Source organism: Cricetulus griseus, chromosome 3 (genome assembly GCF_003668045.3).
Source record: "Cricetulus griseus strain 17A/GY chromosome 3, alternate assembly CriGri-PICRH-1.0, whole genome shotgun sequence".
In the NCBI taxonomy this organism is placed as follows: Eukaryota; Metazoa; Chordata; class Mammalia; order Rodentia; family Cricetidae; genus Cricetulus; species Cricetulus griseus.
In genome coordinates, this window is record NC_048596.1 from 101,650,793 (window position 1) to 101,664,943 (window position 14,151).

A 14,151-nucleotide genomic window follows, 5' to 3' on the forward strand; every position below is an offset into this window, starting at 1 on the left:
ACATTTAATCCCAGCACTTGGGAGGCAGAGACAGGTGGATCTATGTTAGTTCCAGGACAGCCAGAGCTATTACACAGAAAAACCCTGTCTGGGGAAAAAAAAAAAAGTTAAAAAAGAAAAGAAATACATACATACCAATGCCTTCAATTTGTCTGATAGCTAGCAAGAACAAAATGATTCTTAGAATTCTGTACAAGTATAATTCTGAACAATAAGTCTAATTTTCATTTGGCTTTAGCCACTTTAGGAAGGCAAGACATAGAAAATTAAAGGTACTGAAGGAGAATTAAGTCAGGGGGGAGGCCAGATTTTTCATTTAGAGTATTAGAAGGGGAAACGATAGTCTGCTTTGTTTTTTTCTTCTTAAAGCACAAAAATTATGAAAATAAATTAAATACTATACTTTTATCTCCAGGTAAGATGGATCGGTAAAATCGGTCCTTCTTTTTCTTCTCCTCTGGGTTTGGAGGCAGAGGTTTGGAGCCGTGGTTTAGGGTCCCAGTGTCTTTGCTGCCAGCTCCAATCATAGTGCTGGTGTTTCTCATGGGAGGGGCCGGGGGTTTGTCCTGGATGTCTAAGCCGTTATTTGACATTGTCACCACCACCAGCAGCAGCTACTAGAATCAAAGGAAAGAACATAATAACACTCGTTTTTTTAGCACAAGGAAATACATATTTAAAATGTTTTAAAATTCAAATTTTATAACCCTTCTGCTGCTAGCCATGAATACTGCTAGCCTTTTTAGTCAGTAACCCAGATGTAAATCTACACTGTGTGCCAAACACAGCTAAAAATTCACCAAGATTTTGCTTTGCTCTGCATTCTCTTACCTCAGAGTCTATAGGAAAAAAGATATAAACTATGTTGTAGTTGAAAAGCAAACATGGACCAGGCAAAACTCAGTGGGAAATACAGTAACACTACATATAGTGAAATTCCATAGCTTCTTTGGTTCCATTCATTCCTCTTACATGAACTAAAACAGTAATTCTCAACCTTCCTAATGCTGTGACCCTTTAACACAGTTCTTCATGTTGTGGTGACACCCAATCATAAAATTATTTTGTTGCTACTTCATGAATGTAATTTTGCTACTGATATGACTCATAATGTAAATATCTGATATACAACTGACAGGTTGAGAACCACTGAACTAAAACCTCCAGCAGCATTCCATGTATTGAGTTTGCTGACATCTAATTTTATAACTTTAGACAAGTTGCTCTTTCCCTGTAAAGATGAGACTATTACCAACTGTCAGAAAAACTTGTGTTCTTGTAGCTAGCTTTACAGAACAAAACAATATTCCTTCATTTACATATTAACCCATACCCTTTTTCAGGTTACCCTATCAAAGCCGTGATCATATGCCCAAAAACCTATAGTACTTATACCTCTCGGTCCTTCACAAGAAAGGGTCTGCCCTTGTATCAGTTCTTCTGGATATTCCCTCTTCCAAAATTATATCCAATTCTAAATATACAATGTTCAAGGCAGCAATCATCCTGCTTAATTTATTAACATTTTCCCATGCTTTTGGAAAATAGAGTAAAATTTAAAAGAAGAAAATACCCATGATATGCTAACAAGGGGTTTTACTGAAAACAAGTATTACTACCTTAAAATATGCTCGAGTTAGATATGAATGTGTCCAGAATTTATATTGTCTACTTATTAATGCATGTAATGGTAGAAATTGTATCTTTAGTTACAACTACTTAGAATATAGTCTCCTTGGAGCTAGACATAATAGTGCTTTAGAAATTAAAAGCTTCCAAAAAAAACTGGGGTGTTGGTGGCACACACCTTTAATCCCAGCACTCGGGAGGCAGATGCAGGTGGATCTCTGTGAGTTCAAGGCCAGCCTGGTCTACAGTGTGAGTTCCAGGACAGCCTCCAAAACAATACAGAGAAATCCTGTCTCAGAAAAAAAAAAAAAAAAAAGACAGAAACAGAAAAGCTTCCAAAAAACTACATAACAATCACCAGTCACTTTTAGAAATTGATTGCCAGGGCCTACCACCCCATAACCTTGATTTAGTATGCCTGGGTGAAGTCTACAATTCTATAATTTGAAAATAAATAACCTCAATGTAGTCAGATTTGAATAACACTGCTTCAGAAATCAATTATTTAAAATGCAATAAATTTACCATTCTATTAATAAGATTAGACACAGAGAGAACTCTTGACAGAATACTATATTCAATAAAATGGCTTTTATAAATTTGTAAAATTCTGTAATAATCTTTTTAATATTCTCTAGTAAATGGAAAACCTTTGATTTCTTCCACCCTGATTCTTTTTCCTCAGAGGTTTCTCCAGGGGCCATCCAAAGAAACATATTTCTTATTTTAAACTCCTTCACTGACATGCCAGAATAAAAGCTAATGCTCCTTAGTGACTTCAAGAGGCCTTCTCTTATTTGACCAGGGACATTCATCAGTCACACTACCATTCCTTCTAATTCCTCTTACAGTCTAGCTATATCATCTTCTTTCTTTAAAAATGCCATAATTTTCACACCTCTGTCCCTTTACACGTGATGTTTCATCTGCCTATTTTCCCAATCAAACAGTGAATTCACCCATCCTTTGAGGATTAGTTCTGTTACTTCTATGGCACCTTTAGAAAATGTTTTGACCTCCAAAATGTTAGGTACTCTTTCTCTATGCTCCAAGGCAATGTGTTTATTTCCAGGTTAACATATTTTTGTATTGTTATAATTACTTATAGATATCTTTCCCAGGAACCACTTTCCCATCTTTGCAGGCCAACAGTGCCTTACCTTTTAACTTATAGTAGATACATGTTAATTAATACAGTTTACAGAAAGATAGACATATGTACTTCCTTAAAAAGAATTTATTAGTACAGATGAAATTCAAAGTCCTTTACAGTAGGCTATCAACTGGCCTTATAAACTAAATTTATACCTCAGAAATCTCTGAACTTGCCAAGCTTTCTTCCTCTCTTCCTTTCTTTCTAGTGCTAGGGACATAATTCTGGGCATTATCACTAAGTTACAGTGCCTGCTAGCTCATCAAATATTCTTATTTTGTTTTGGTTTTTGAGACTGGGTCTCACTTTGTAGCTCTGGGTGTCCTGGAACTCACTATGCAGACCAGACCGACCTCAAACTCACAAAGATCTGTCTCCCAAGTGCTGGGGTTAAAAGTGTGTACCATCACACCTGGCCCTCACCAAATATTCTTATACACACTGGAAAGAGAGGGAGGAGCAAGGAACAGGGAGATGTCAAGTTCTGTGTCAATGATTTCTCTCTTCATTAATTAAAATCTTAAAGTCAAACTTAATTGGAGTTTTAAAAATTCATCTTGACCAACCTATGGCAAACTAATAGCTCCTTTCCTTTTTGAGCAAACAATATCAAAACATGTATGGATACTTCTGTTAATCCAAACTGTCTCTCTGGGTAGTTGCTTTTTCATTTATTTCTTCTAGTTTCACTTCCCAGATACGACTATATTTGCCTTCTCTTCTAGCTCTAACTCAGGTTCCTTAGCTCTTCCAAGAAAGCATCCAGTGCCATAGCTGGCAATGCCCTCCTACTCTAGGCTGCCAGTTCCAAAATTAAACTCCCACAGCTACCTACTAAAAAACAGGTTCTCCCTGGCCTCCCAAGCCTTCAACAAGCAGCTTCATTTAATGTAACTCACATTTCGGCCATAGGCCATGATAATGTCTGGAAAGCTTCACACCATCTTAATATATATTTTCCTTCATTCTTAGTCATTTTAATCATGTTTCAGAGAAGTCTTGCCGGGTGTTGGTGGCACATGCCTTTAATCCCAGCACTCAGGAGGTAGAGGCAGGCAGCTTTCTGTGAGTTCGAGGCCAGCGTGGTCTACAAGAGCTAGTTCCAGGAGAGAGGGGGGAGAGATCTGAACAGGTAGATTAACCAAAACTCTAGGAATCTAATGTTTGAAAACTTGTGCCACATGATGCCAGTTTGGGTCATCCTACCTATACTTGAAACCTTCAGCAGTAGGATATCTATAATCTAAAAAGGCAGCCTAGTCTACCTTTGTTCATATCATTTAAAGAGTTCTCAGGTAAGTTCTGTCTCTGTCATTCTTGCCCTGCAATTATTGTTTGCACACTTGCCTCCCCTTTCACCACTCTCAGCTAGACTTGAGACTATGGACCCTTAAGAACAAAGTTCTTATCCTACATATTTGTTAATCCCTTAATCCATTCTTGGCAAAGAATGGGTAATAAAAATGGAATACTGAACATATGAATGAACAAATATGAGCACAAGTAAAATAAACAAGAATAATTATTCCATTCCAAACTTGAATACAGTCTCTTAGAGATTCAGAAAACCATCTCCCCCAGACAGAATTTGAAATATATCTTCTCAAAGCTAAACATTCCCAGTACCTTCAAACTATATTCACAAAAACTGTGCTTTCTTGACCACTGCCTCTGAGATTACATGGGCTTAGGTTTTGGCAATACTTTCCAGTTTCCTTGCAGTCCTCCAATCAGCCTTTTCCTAACTATTTCTCCATAAGTCTTGTCTGTCTTTATAGTCACTTCCAGAACGTGGGAAGTGAGGATGAGATCCCAAGGGAAACCTGCTAACTAGACTGGCTGGAATGTGACTCCAGGCTCATGGAGAGACCTCAATAATAAAGTAGAACATGGCCAGGTTAACCTCTGGCTTCCACATGTATATGTACTGCATACATGTATACCCATGCACAAGAACATGTATACACACATGCATACAACTATAATCCCAGCACAGAAACAGGAGAACTGAAAATTTGAGGCTAGACCATGTTACATAGCAAGACCCTATGACAAAGAAAGGGAGGAAGAGAGGAAGGGAGGGAATATTAATTTTAAATATAATCTTTTTTTCTAAAGAACTAAAGTGGGACATAGCAGAACACTATAGGCCTGCTATGTTCTGCCTCATATAGAGCCAGAAAAATGGCCTTTTCTAAGCAGTTTTGGATCTGGGCGGTAAATTCCCCATGTTAAAATAAAAAATAAAAACAAACATTATTGATTAAAGAACAAGACTAAAGAGAAACTACAATAAGAGGTATTTCCTAAATGAAGAGAACAGCCTTATCCATCTGCACTGAGAAATCTGGAATGTCTTGAATTCACAACATGGGACTTGGGGTTTAGGACAGTCCTTGACATTTCCCAACAGAGTTGCTGAAATCCTAAGAAACAGTTTCCCTAAAGAACTAGCTGGTTTAATTACTTTTGCATAGAAGATTTCAGCCATTATTTGGAACAAGTATTTTAATAATCACTAACATCAAATCACACTTCAGAATTTATAAAGATCTTGGAAACCTACTTGCTAGGTATCACTTTTCTCATTCTAGGCTCTGCTAGGTGCTGGGAATAGAACAGTGAATAAATCTAAAGAAGCATAGTTTCAGAGAGATTGCCAGTCACCCTACAACACACACATGATAGACACAAAAGGCAGGGACCTGAAAAAAATGCTTACGTGATCACTGCACCACACTGTTACCTCTAGAAGCAAAGAAACTACACAACGTCTAATTTGCTTTCTTTAACTTAAAAAAAAAAAAAAAAACCCTTATTACATTTATTTATGTGTTGGCATGTTCATGCATGGGAATGTCAGAGGGGAATATGTAGGAGTCAGTGATCTCTTTCACCTTGTGGGTCCTGGGATTTAAACTCAGAACATCATCAGGCTTGATATATTATTTATGATTATTAAAGCTCGCCTGAGGGTACAGAAAACAAAGCCAGCCTCAAGCTATAGAGGTCAGGCAGTGGTGGTACACACCTTTAATCCCAGGACTCAGGATTAAGAGGAAGATGGATCTCTGTTAGTTCAAGACCACACTGACTACACAAAATTGATCCAGTCCTAAAAGAAGCAGCTTACATAAAGGTGATCTCAGCACCTGGGATCACATGCCTTTAATCCCAGCACTAGGGAGGTGGAGACAGGAGGATATGGCTGGGAGAGGAAAGGAATAAAAGGAGGAGATAGGAACTGAAGCTTTTGCCTCCGAGCATACTAGAAACAGGATTGTCATTTCAGCTGAGTAAAGGTAAGATCTACTGGCATGGCTGCTTTGTTACTCTGATCTTCAGATTGAAACTTACCCCAATATCAGACTCTAGGTCTTTTATTTTTCATATTACAGATAAGTGCCTTTTACCACTGAGCCATCTCACCTGTCCGCTAATGTACTTTCTATAGAATCCCTCAGATCATTATTTAAAATAAAAGGAGGTGGCGGGATATTGCTCAGTGGCATAATAGCAAGAAAGTGCTGAGTTCAATTCCCAGCAGAGGGAGGGAGGGAGGAAGGGAGGGAGGGAGGGAGGGAGGGGAGGGGGGAGGAAGGAAGATAGGAGTTTAGAGTAAATTAGTCAACAAAATGAAGGAGGGACAGGAAGAAAATAAAGCCTACCCCACATACTAACTACATTTCTAACTTTGAACAACTCAGAGCAGCTACAAAGTGGCATGGCCAACTCACAGGCCTGAGGAATACTGTATGCCCTTGGTGTCTGGTTATTGGAATCTGATCTTTAATTAAATCGTGCCAAGAGGTTTGCTTTGGCAGGAACCTGGAATGCTGCAGCCTTGAATGTGCTGAGGGATGTCCTTCTAATTGGTCAAAGGCACTCCCACTATGCAGCCTTCAGCCAGCAACTTGCTCTAGTACAGCAACAAGAAAGCAACTGCTAGGGCAGCAGGGAAGAAAACTGTAGGTGATTTTTGAGCTGTTATGAAAGCTACTTTAATTTCTGATCTTCTGTTGACTCTTAAGTAAAATACAAGACTACATATTTTTGAATTTAGAGTTTAAAATTTTAAACATAAAAGCTTTTTTAAAGAGACAGTATCTAGCATGCTGCTTGGCACAAAAAGATGTCCAACAAATATTTGTTTCTTCCCCATCTATTTTTCTAGTTTTACCTAGATCATTCACCAAACCCATCATTCCATCAATACACTTTCATGTTCTCACCTTTACCCACACTGTTCTATCTGCCTAAGATGTCTCAGTGAGTCTGCCTAGCAAACTCCTGTTCTTTCCTCAAGGTCCAACTGAACTTACTTCCTCTAAGAAACTTTAGAAAAAGCCTCTTCCCTCAAAATTTAATTACATTTTATAATACTTCTATGAAGCAATGTCAAAATTTCATCTTCACCTCTTGTCACTAAGCAAGGAATAACTCAAGGGACAAAACTATAATTAATCTCTATGTCTCCATGGTCTCTACCCAGCACAGACATAAAGTACCCCAGGTAATGAGCAACAGCCCAATTTCTATGGCAATCTGGCTTGGTGGAAAATATACAGAAACTAGAAGACTTCCAAAGAGTCAGCCAAATCCAAACCTTTATTTTAAAGGAATCTGAAACCTATCAGGGTATAATTTACCTAAGCTTACTAAATTAAATATTGACAAGGGCATGACTAATTTCTTAATTATTTTGACTCTTTTAAAAGTATTCTTTAGACACTAATTATAATTTGAGACAGAGTGTTATGCTGAAAGGGTTCTCAAAGTTAAGAGGAATATGAAAGGGAATGAAGATGTGGAAATGAAGAGATTTGAAGTGAAAGACTTAAAACTCAGTCTCTTGCTCTGTACTTAAAACACATACACCATCCTCGTTCCTAGCACCCCTCTCTTGATTTAAACCCTGCTACTATTTCTGTTGGACTTTCATTTGCTGTTGGCTAGCTCTCCTTTCATGCTAGCCTTAAAAGAAACCTGAAGAGACTCCTCTAGCTGCTGTTGCAGCTCCCACTCCCCCCACACACACCCCAAAAAATGGAGGCTGTCTCTTCTCTCATACTCTTCCTACAGACTTTATCCATAATTTTCAGTGCTATTTGCAAACCATTTCTTTACCTCCGTCTGGTGAAAAGACTGTTTTTCTGTGAGTCACCTCTATTGGCTGCTATCACACTGCTTTGCACTTACTACTCATTTCCTAATCACTCTCACTCAGTTCCTGATTGTTTGCTTCTTCACTCCTATCTTAAGTTATCATTGTAACTGAATGACTTCAACAGCCACAATGATGACCCTGTCAACACCACTCCATTTTCTTACCTCAAGTCCAATTAGCCAATACCCATATGATCACACCCAGGGTCTGATCAACTCCAATGTTGTAAGTGAATCATACAACCTCTAAAAACACAGTAGCTAACTAGCTCAGAAATTTCCACTAAACTCTGAAACTTCACTCTTAATTCCAATAAATTACTTACCAGTACCTACAGTCCTCACCTTGACTAGTCAGTCTCTCAAAATTACCCAACCCAGAGATGGCTTAGAGGGTAAAGATACTTGCTGCCACAAGCCTAATTTCCTGAGTTTGATCCCTGCAACCCACATAACATATCATTCATTCACACACACAACCATACATACACCTACCTGTTTTTCCCTCCCTTTCCAAAATTTAACCAGCAAAATTCCAGTTCAGATAATTGATCAGAGAGTTGAATTCAACTCTGTCCCAAATGTTTCTAGACTGAAGTTGCAATGTCTGAGAACACTGTAAAAATCTAGTTAGAATCAGATACTAGGGAAATGTCTAGAGATCGACAAAGATGACACCAACTAACAATCTAAGCAACAGAGGAGAGGCTACCTTAAATGCCCTCCCCTGATAATGAGATTGAAGACTGAATTTATATGCCATCCTATAACCATCATCTAGCTGCTGGTGGAAGTAGAAGCAGACACCCACATCTAATCACTGAACTGAACTGGAATCCAGTTGCAGAGAAGGACTAGTGATGAACAAAGGGGTCCAGACCAGGCTGGTGAAACCCACATAAACAGCTGACCTGAACAACAGGAGCTCTTGGTCCCCAGACTGATAGCTGGGAAACCAGCATGGGACTAATCCAGACCCCAGGAATGTGGGTGTCAGTGAGGAGACCTCAGAAATCCATGGGGCCTCCTGTAGTAGATCAGTACTTATCCCTAGCATAGGTGTGGACTTTGGGAGCCCATTCCACATAGAGGGATACTCCCTGAGCCAAGACACACAAGGGTGGGCCTAGACCCTATCCCAAAGGATATGACAGACTCTAAAGACCCCCTATGGAAGGCCTCACCCTCCCTGGGGAGCAGAAAGAGTATGAGATAGGTAGGGTTTTAGTTGGGAGGGGGTGGTAGGAGAGGAGGGGAGGGAGAGGGAACTGGGATTGACATGTAAAACAATCTTGTTTCTAATTCAAATAAAAAAATGAAAAAAATCTAGTTAGCTGCTTTCATTTCAAATTTATAATTATTTCCCTGTATGATACTATATGATTCCCCACTCCTCTCTAAGTAGAAGAGCTTATTTTTAATAAAACAGAAATATCTCTAGGAAAATTTTATTTTCCACCCCCCAAACTACATGCCTCCTTAGGCATGCAACTATATTCTTCTTGCTTCCAGTTATGATGAAGTCATGATGTCATTCCTTCCCTCAAAAATGTCTTTCTTTTCCATATACTTTTTTATTTGCCTGACTTCTTCCCTAAAATGACCCAGCACTCAGGAGGCAGAGGCAGGTGGTTCTATAGGGTAGTTCCAGGACAACCAGGGCTACCCAGAGAGGGAGGGAAGACAGGAAAAGAAAAAAAGAAATGAGATGACAAATTTTAGTAACATCCAGAAGATGACCATTCTAAGCAGATAGAACCATAAATAAAAATACAGGATATGAAACAGGACACCAGAACAGCAAAAAGACCAACAAGATTAAAGTTTAATTAATCAAGGAAAAATATGTCAAGACACTCAGATTAAGTGACTAAGGCTACAAATTCTGTGATAGAATGATGGTTTGTTCACAGCCCTGGGCTTGAGCCTCAATACCAGATAGAAAGAGGGAGGAGACAGAGGCAGAGAAACAGAGACAGAAATTAGCAATATAGTCAAATTGTGCAGGACCTTATAAGCCACAATCAGACTCTGGATTGTACAGCACCTGGAGGAAAGCACTGGTGATCTGATTTAGAATTTAGACAGACCACTCCAGCCAGAGTAGAACAGGCTACAAGGGAAAATAAAGAAGAAACCTTTAAGAAGTTACAAAAATCAAGGTTAAGAACTCACAGCTACATAGAAGACTAGCAGCATGTAGACAGAATTTCATGGGTAAATGTATCTTTATGTTTTTAAGATTTATTTACTTATCATATATACAGTGTTCTATCTGCATGTATCCCTGCAGGCCAGAAGAGGGCACCAGATCTCATTACAGATGGTTGTGAGCCACCACTTGGTTGCTGGGAATTGAATTCAGGTCCTCGACCTCTAGAAGAGCAGCCAATGCTCTTAACTGCTGAGCATCTCTCCAGCCCAGGTAAATTTATCTTAAAGGTAGAGCCAAAGGGTGTAGAATAAATAGCAAAGAAGAAGGAAATTCAAAAAACACATCTAAATGATTCTTTTTATCTGATCCAAGAAATATTGGAATAATATACAAACACTATACAGTATCCTACATGTGGGCACACACTCTCTTCTGACACCAACATCCTCTTCCAAATACCACTTATGTCTTTGCTTGCCCTCAGAAGCAGAGCTTCTCAAGAGAATTATCTATTAATATGTAAAGGACTACCTTCCCTTCTATGCCAAGTGGCATTCTTCCTATTTCACCAAAAGTATTCTTGTCAGGATTGCCAATCATTCCCATCTTGAAAAATCAAATGGTCATTTTTCTGTCCTTACCTTGTTGAATTCCTCATCAGCAATCAATATATTAACCTCACTTCTCTTTTAAATACCCTATTTCTTAGATTCTCTTTCCCTTCTATCTTTCTGCCTTCTCTTCTCCCCTCTAATCTTACACACATCCAAGACTCAGACCCTTACTACAAAACACTCTCCCAAAGATGAACTCACCCAGCCCAAAGGCCTTACATAACACCTTTATTGTTCATGACACCCAAGTTTTGCATTTAACCAAACAGCTCTCTTTCAGATTAATAACTTTATCTGGCAATCAATTCTACCTACACTTCTGTTAAGTTGCAGGTACTGCTAAGAGTTACAGATACAATTGTCTCACAGACTATTAAACTTAACATGACCAAAAGTTACTCTGGTTATCACAGTTATCACAAATTTTAATTATTCATTTATTGTACCTCCTTAATAAACAGTAGTAACAAATATGTTATGCTAACTAACATATACACAGTAACTACACAGGCACTTAGCTGATTTTAGATGCACTAGACTCTGACTCTACCCTCAAAAGAATGCACAGCCTAGTGGGAGGAGAGGATACAAAATCCACATATAACAGCAAGTACCAAGTGCAAAGAGGTGCTGCATAAATCCAGAAGAGAGGCCCTAACAGTCAAGGAAGACTTTAAGAGGTGGCTTTAGAGTTTATTTTTGCAGAGTAAGAATAACTCTTACCAACTGTAATTTTTATTTTTAAAATTTTATTTATTTTTATGTGCGTTGATGGTTTTGCCTGCATGTATGTCTGCATGAAGATGCCAGATCCCCTGGAACTGGAGTTACAGACAGTTGTGAGCTGCCATGTGAGAGCTGGGAATTGATTCTCTGGAAGATCAGCTAAGGTGCTTAATCACACTGAGCCATCTCTCCAGCCTTGTATTTTTTATTTTTTTATAAAATTACTTTTGAGCTTTATAATAAACTCTTCAGTGTTAATATAAATTATTTTTTCATTTTATATATGAAACTTAGATTAACAAGCAAGTAACCAGTAATTACTAAAGTAAAGACTTTGTTTATCATAAAGAGTCACTAAAAATATAATCTTTCATACTGGCTTCCTACCATCTCTCTGACCTGAATAAAGCACTTGATTACAAAAGTTGGCCTCCACTTTGAGCATGGAGTTCAACTATCAATCCTGAAAACCTTTTCTATCTATTCCTTCTTTTCTTGTATTCACCAAGAATAAGACTCAAACTTTAGATTACTCAGTGTCATCCTTAGGCTTCTGGGCTACAGCATCTGAGCATTTTCTCAGTGTTTTAAGAATGCATCTAAGAACAATAAAAATAATACGGGGACATCACTATACAAAGTGTTTTCATACATTCATTGCTTCACTAGATCCTCATCAACTCTACAGGGTGTTATACTTCTGTTTTTACAGAAGTCAGTGACGTAAACACCTAGCCTATCTGGTCTTTGAACTCTATCTTGTGCCAGAAATTGAATTTAAGAAAGCAGGGAAGAAAAGGGGGAGAACGGGATCAAATAACTCAAAAAGGGTGCACAGCAGTGAGTCACTTAAAGGCCTGGAGCCAGAAATGAACAGGGACAAAGTCTGTTTCCTTCCACATGTTAATTTGTTTCTGTCTCAGTACTATCTATACTCTAGTCCCAAAGACAGAAAAAACAAGAAAATTCTTTATTCACAACATGGACATGTTGTCAGGGGATAACATGGTCAAAGCAAACTCATAGCACCATTAAAGAAGACGAGTTTATAATCCAGCCCTGCCACTGATTTGTTGAACCTTAGTCTCTGACACTGCATCATCATAGCTCCCTGTGCTTCCCTCTACACTGCTCACATGAGGATCCACCCACACCTTTAACCTGCAACTGAAGGCAGCAAATGAATCTGACTCCTACTTTTTTACCTAGCAATGAGCACCATAACTAACATGATGTTGATGACTGAAAAAAATTTCTTTTTAAATTACATCTATTTATTTATGCATGTATGTACTAGGGTAGTGGCGAGTGCATGCCATGGTTCATGTATCTAGGTAACTTGTAGGAGTTGGTCTTTTCTTCCACCATACCAGACCTGGGAATAGAACTCAGGTCATCATGCTTGGTGGCAAGTGCCCTTACCTGCTGAACCATCTCACCAGCCAGAAAGAACAATTAATAATGGATGGATGCCCCACTGAAATCTTTTGTATATGTACACACACACACACACACACACACACTGCATATTCTAGATGGTGTCAATGAAACAATAACCCTGTCATTCTCATTTCTGTTTCCCCTCTTACTTTAGTACTTTAGGATACTGCCCAAGGAAAAACAATTACAGAGCAAAATAAGCCACTCCAAAGAGCCCTAAGTCAGAAGAGGAATTAACCTATATGGTCCCGTTACACATCCTATGCTTCCCTCCACAATCACCCTTAACCCCAAATGATACCTATCTCCATTTCAAAGCCCCTTCAAAAGAACACTCTCTTGCCCCAAGATTCCACCTTCTCCTCTTCCTCCTACTCTGCTATCCTGTCTCTGTGCCTCCCCCCTACACACACACACACACACACACACACACACACACACACACACACACACACACAGGTCAACCTTTCCTTCAAGTCAGCAGTACCTCGGGGGTGCCAACTGATAACTGGCTATCTCCCAGCTCCTCATCTAAATGACAGACTCTCTTACCTAGCTGTATTTGTACTTGTTCTCCAGCTCCAGCCTTCAAACTATTGACTTTCTATTGTGCCTTTTCCCTACTGCCCATGTTATGCCTTGGCGCAAGGAAAAAGATGGAGAATTAAACCAGGAAGAATGATTGCTTACTGGGAGGCACCAAAACACAGTCCGAGGGCAATCAGGAGAGAGCCTGGCATTTAAAGAAAATAGAGTTTAAGTGAAAACAAGAGAGCTAGAATGTTTGGACCTTACAAACATCACAACAAAGGTCCCTACAAACCAGCAACCTACTACCACTGAGAAAGTACAATCAAAAATTCTAAAAGAAAAAGAAAAGAAAGCCTAACCAAGAGGGAGAGGATGCAGGGGAGAAAAGAAAAAACAGAAAACAAAAACAACTGGTTATAGAGGGGAAGAGACAAGAAGTGGAAAGCATGAATACAAGGAAAGGAAGGAAGAAAAATGGTGAGGTAGGAGAACAGGTGAGGGGGCAGGCAAGGAAAAAATGACCAGGAGGAGGAGGAAGGAAAGGAAGGCTTGTCAGAAGAAATACACAGCTTTTTTGAAACTGAGATTAGAAAGCAAGCCCAAAATAATCAAGGTACATTAATATTTGTATTTCTTGGTGCCAAATAATAAAGGAAGGAATTACAGTGATTAAGGCATTATACAATCTCAAGGTCTGCAATTTACTTAGTAGATCAATAACAGTGCTCCTCAGAAGA

At 38.9% G+C, this 14,151-nt stretch overlaps 1 protein-coding gene across 8 annotated transcripts in view; it reads right to left on the minus strand.

Moving 5' to 3' along the window:
- Positions 1 to 14,151, minus strand: part of Pak1 (p21 (RAC1) activated kinase 1) — a 121,965-nt gene that overhangs the window by 47,143 nt on the left and 60,671 nt on the right. For 4 of the 8 annotated variants that reach the window (XM_027407702.2, XM_035442381.1, XM_035442382.1 and 1 more), the window contains one exon: positions 404 to 614. In XM_027407702.2, coding sequence (XP_027263503.1) covers positions 404 to 593 — 190 coding nt within the window. In that variant the 5' untranslated portion in view covers positions 594 to 614. Of the gene's footprint in view, positions 1 to 403; positions 618 to 14,151 lie in introns of all 8 variants that reach the window. The other 4 variants (XM_027407701.2, XM_027407705.2, XM_027407699.2 and 1 more) reach the window with 1 other exon arrangement.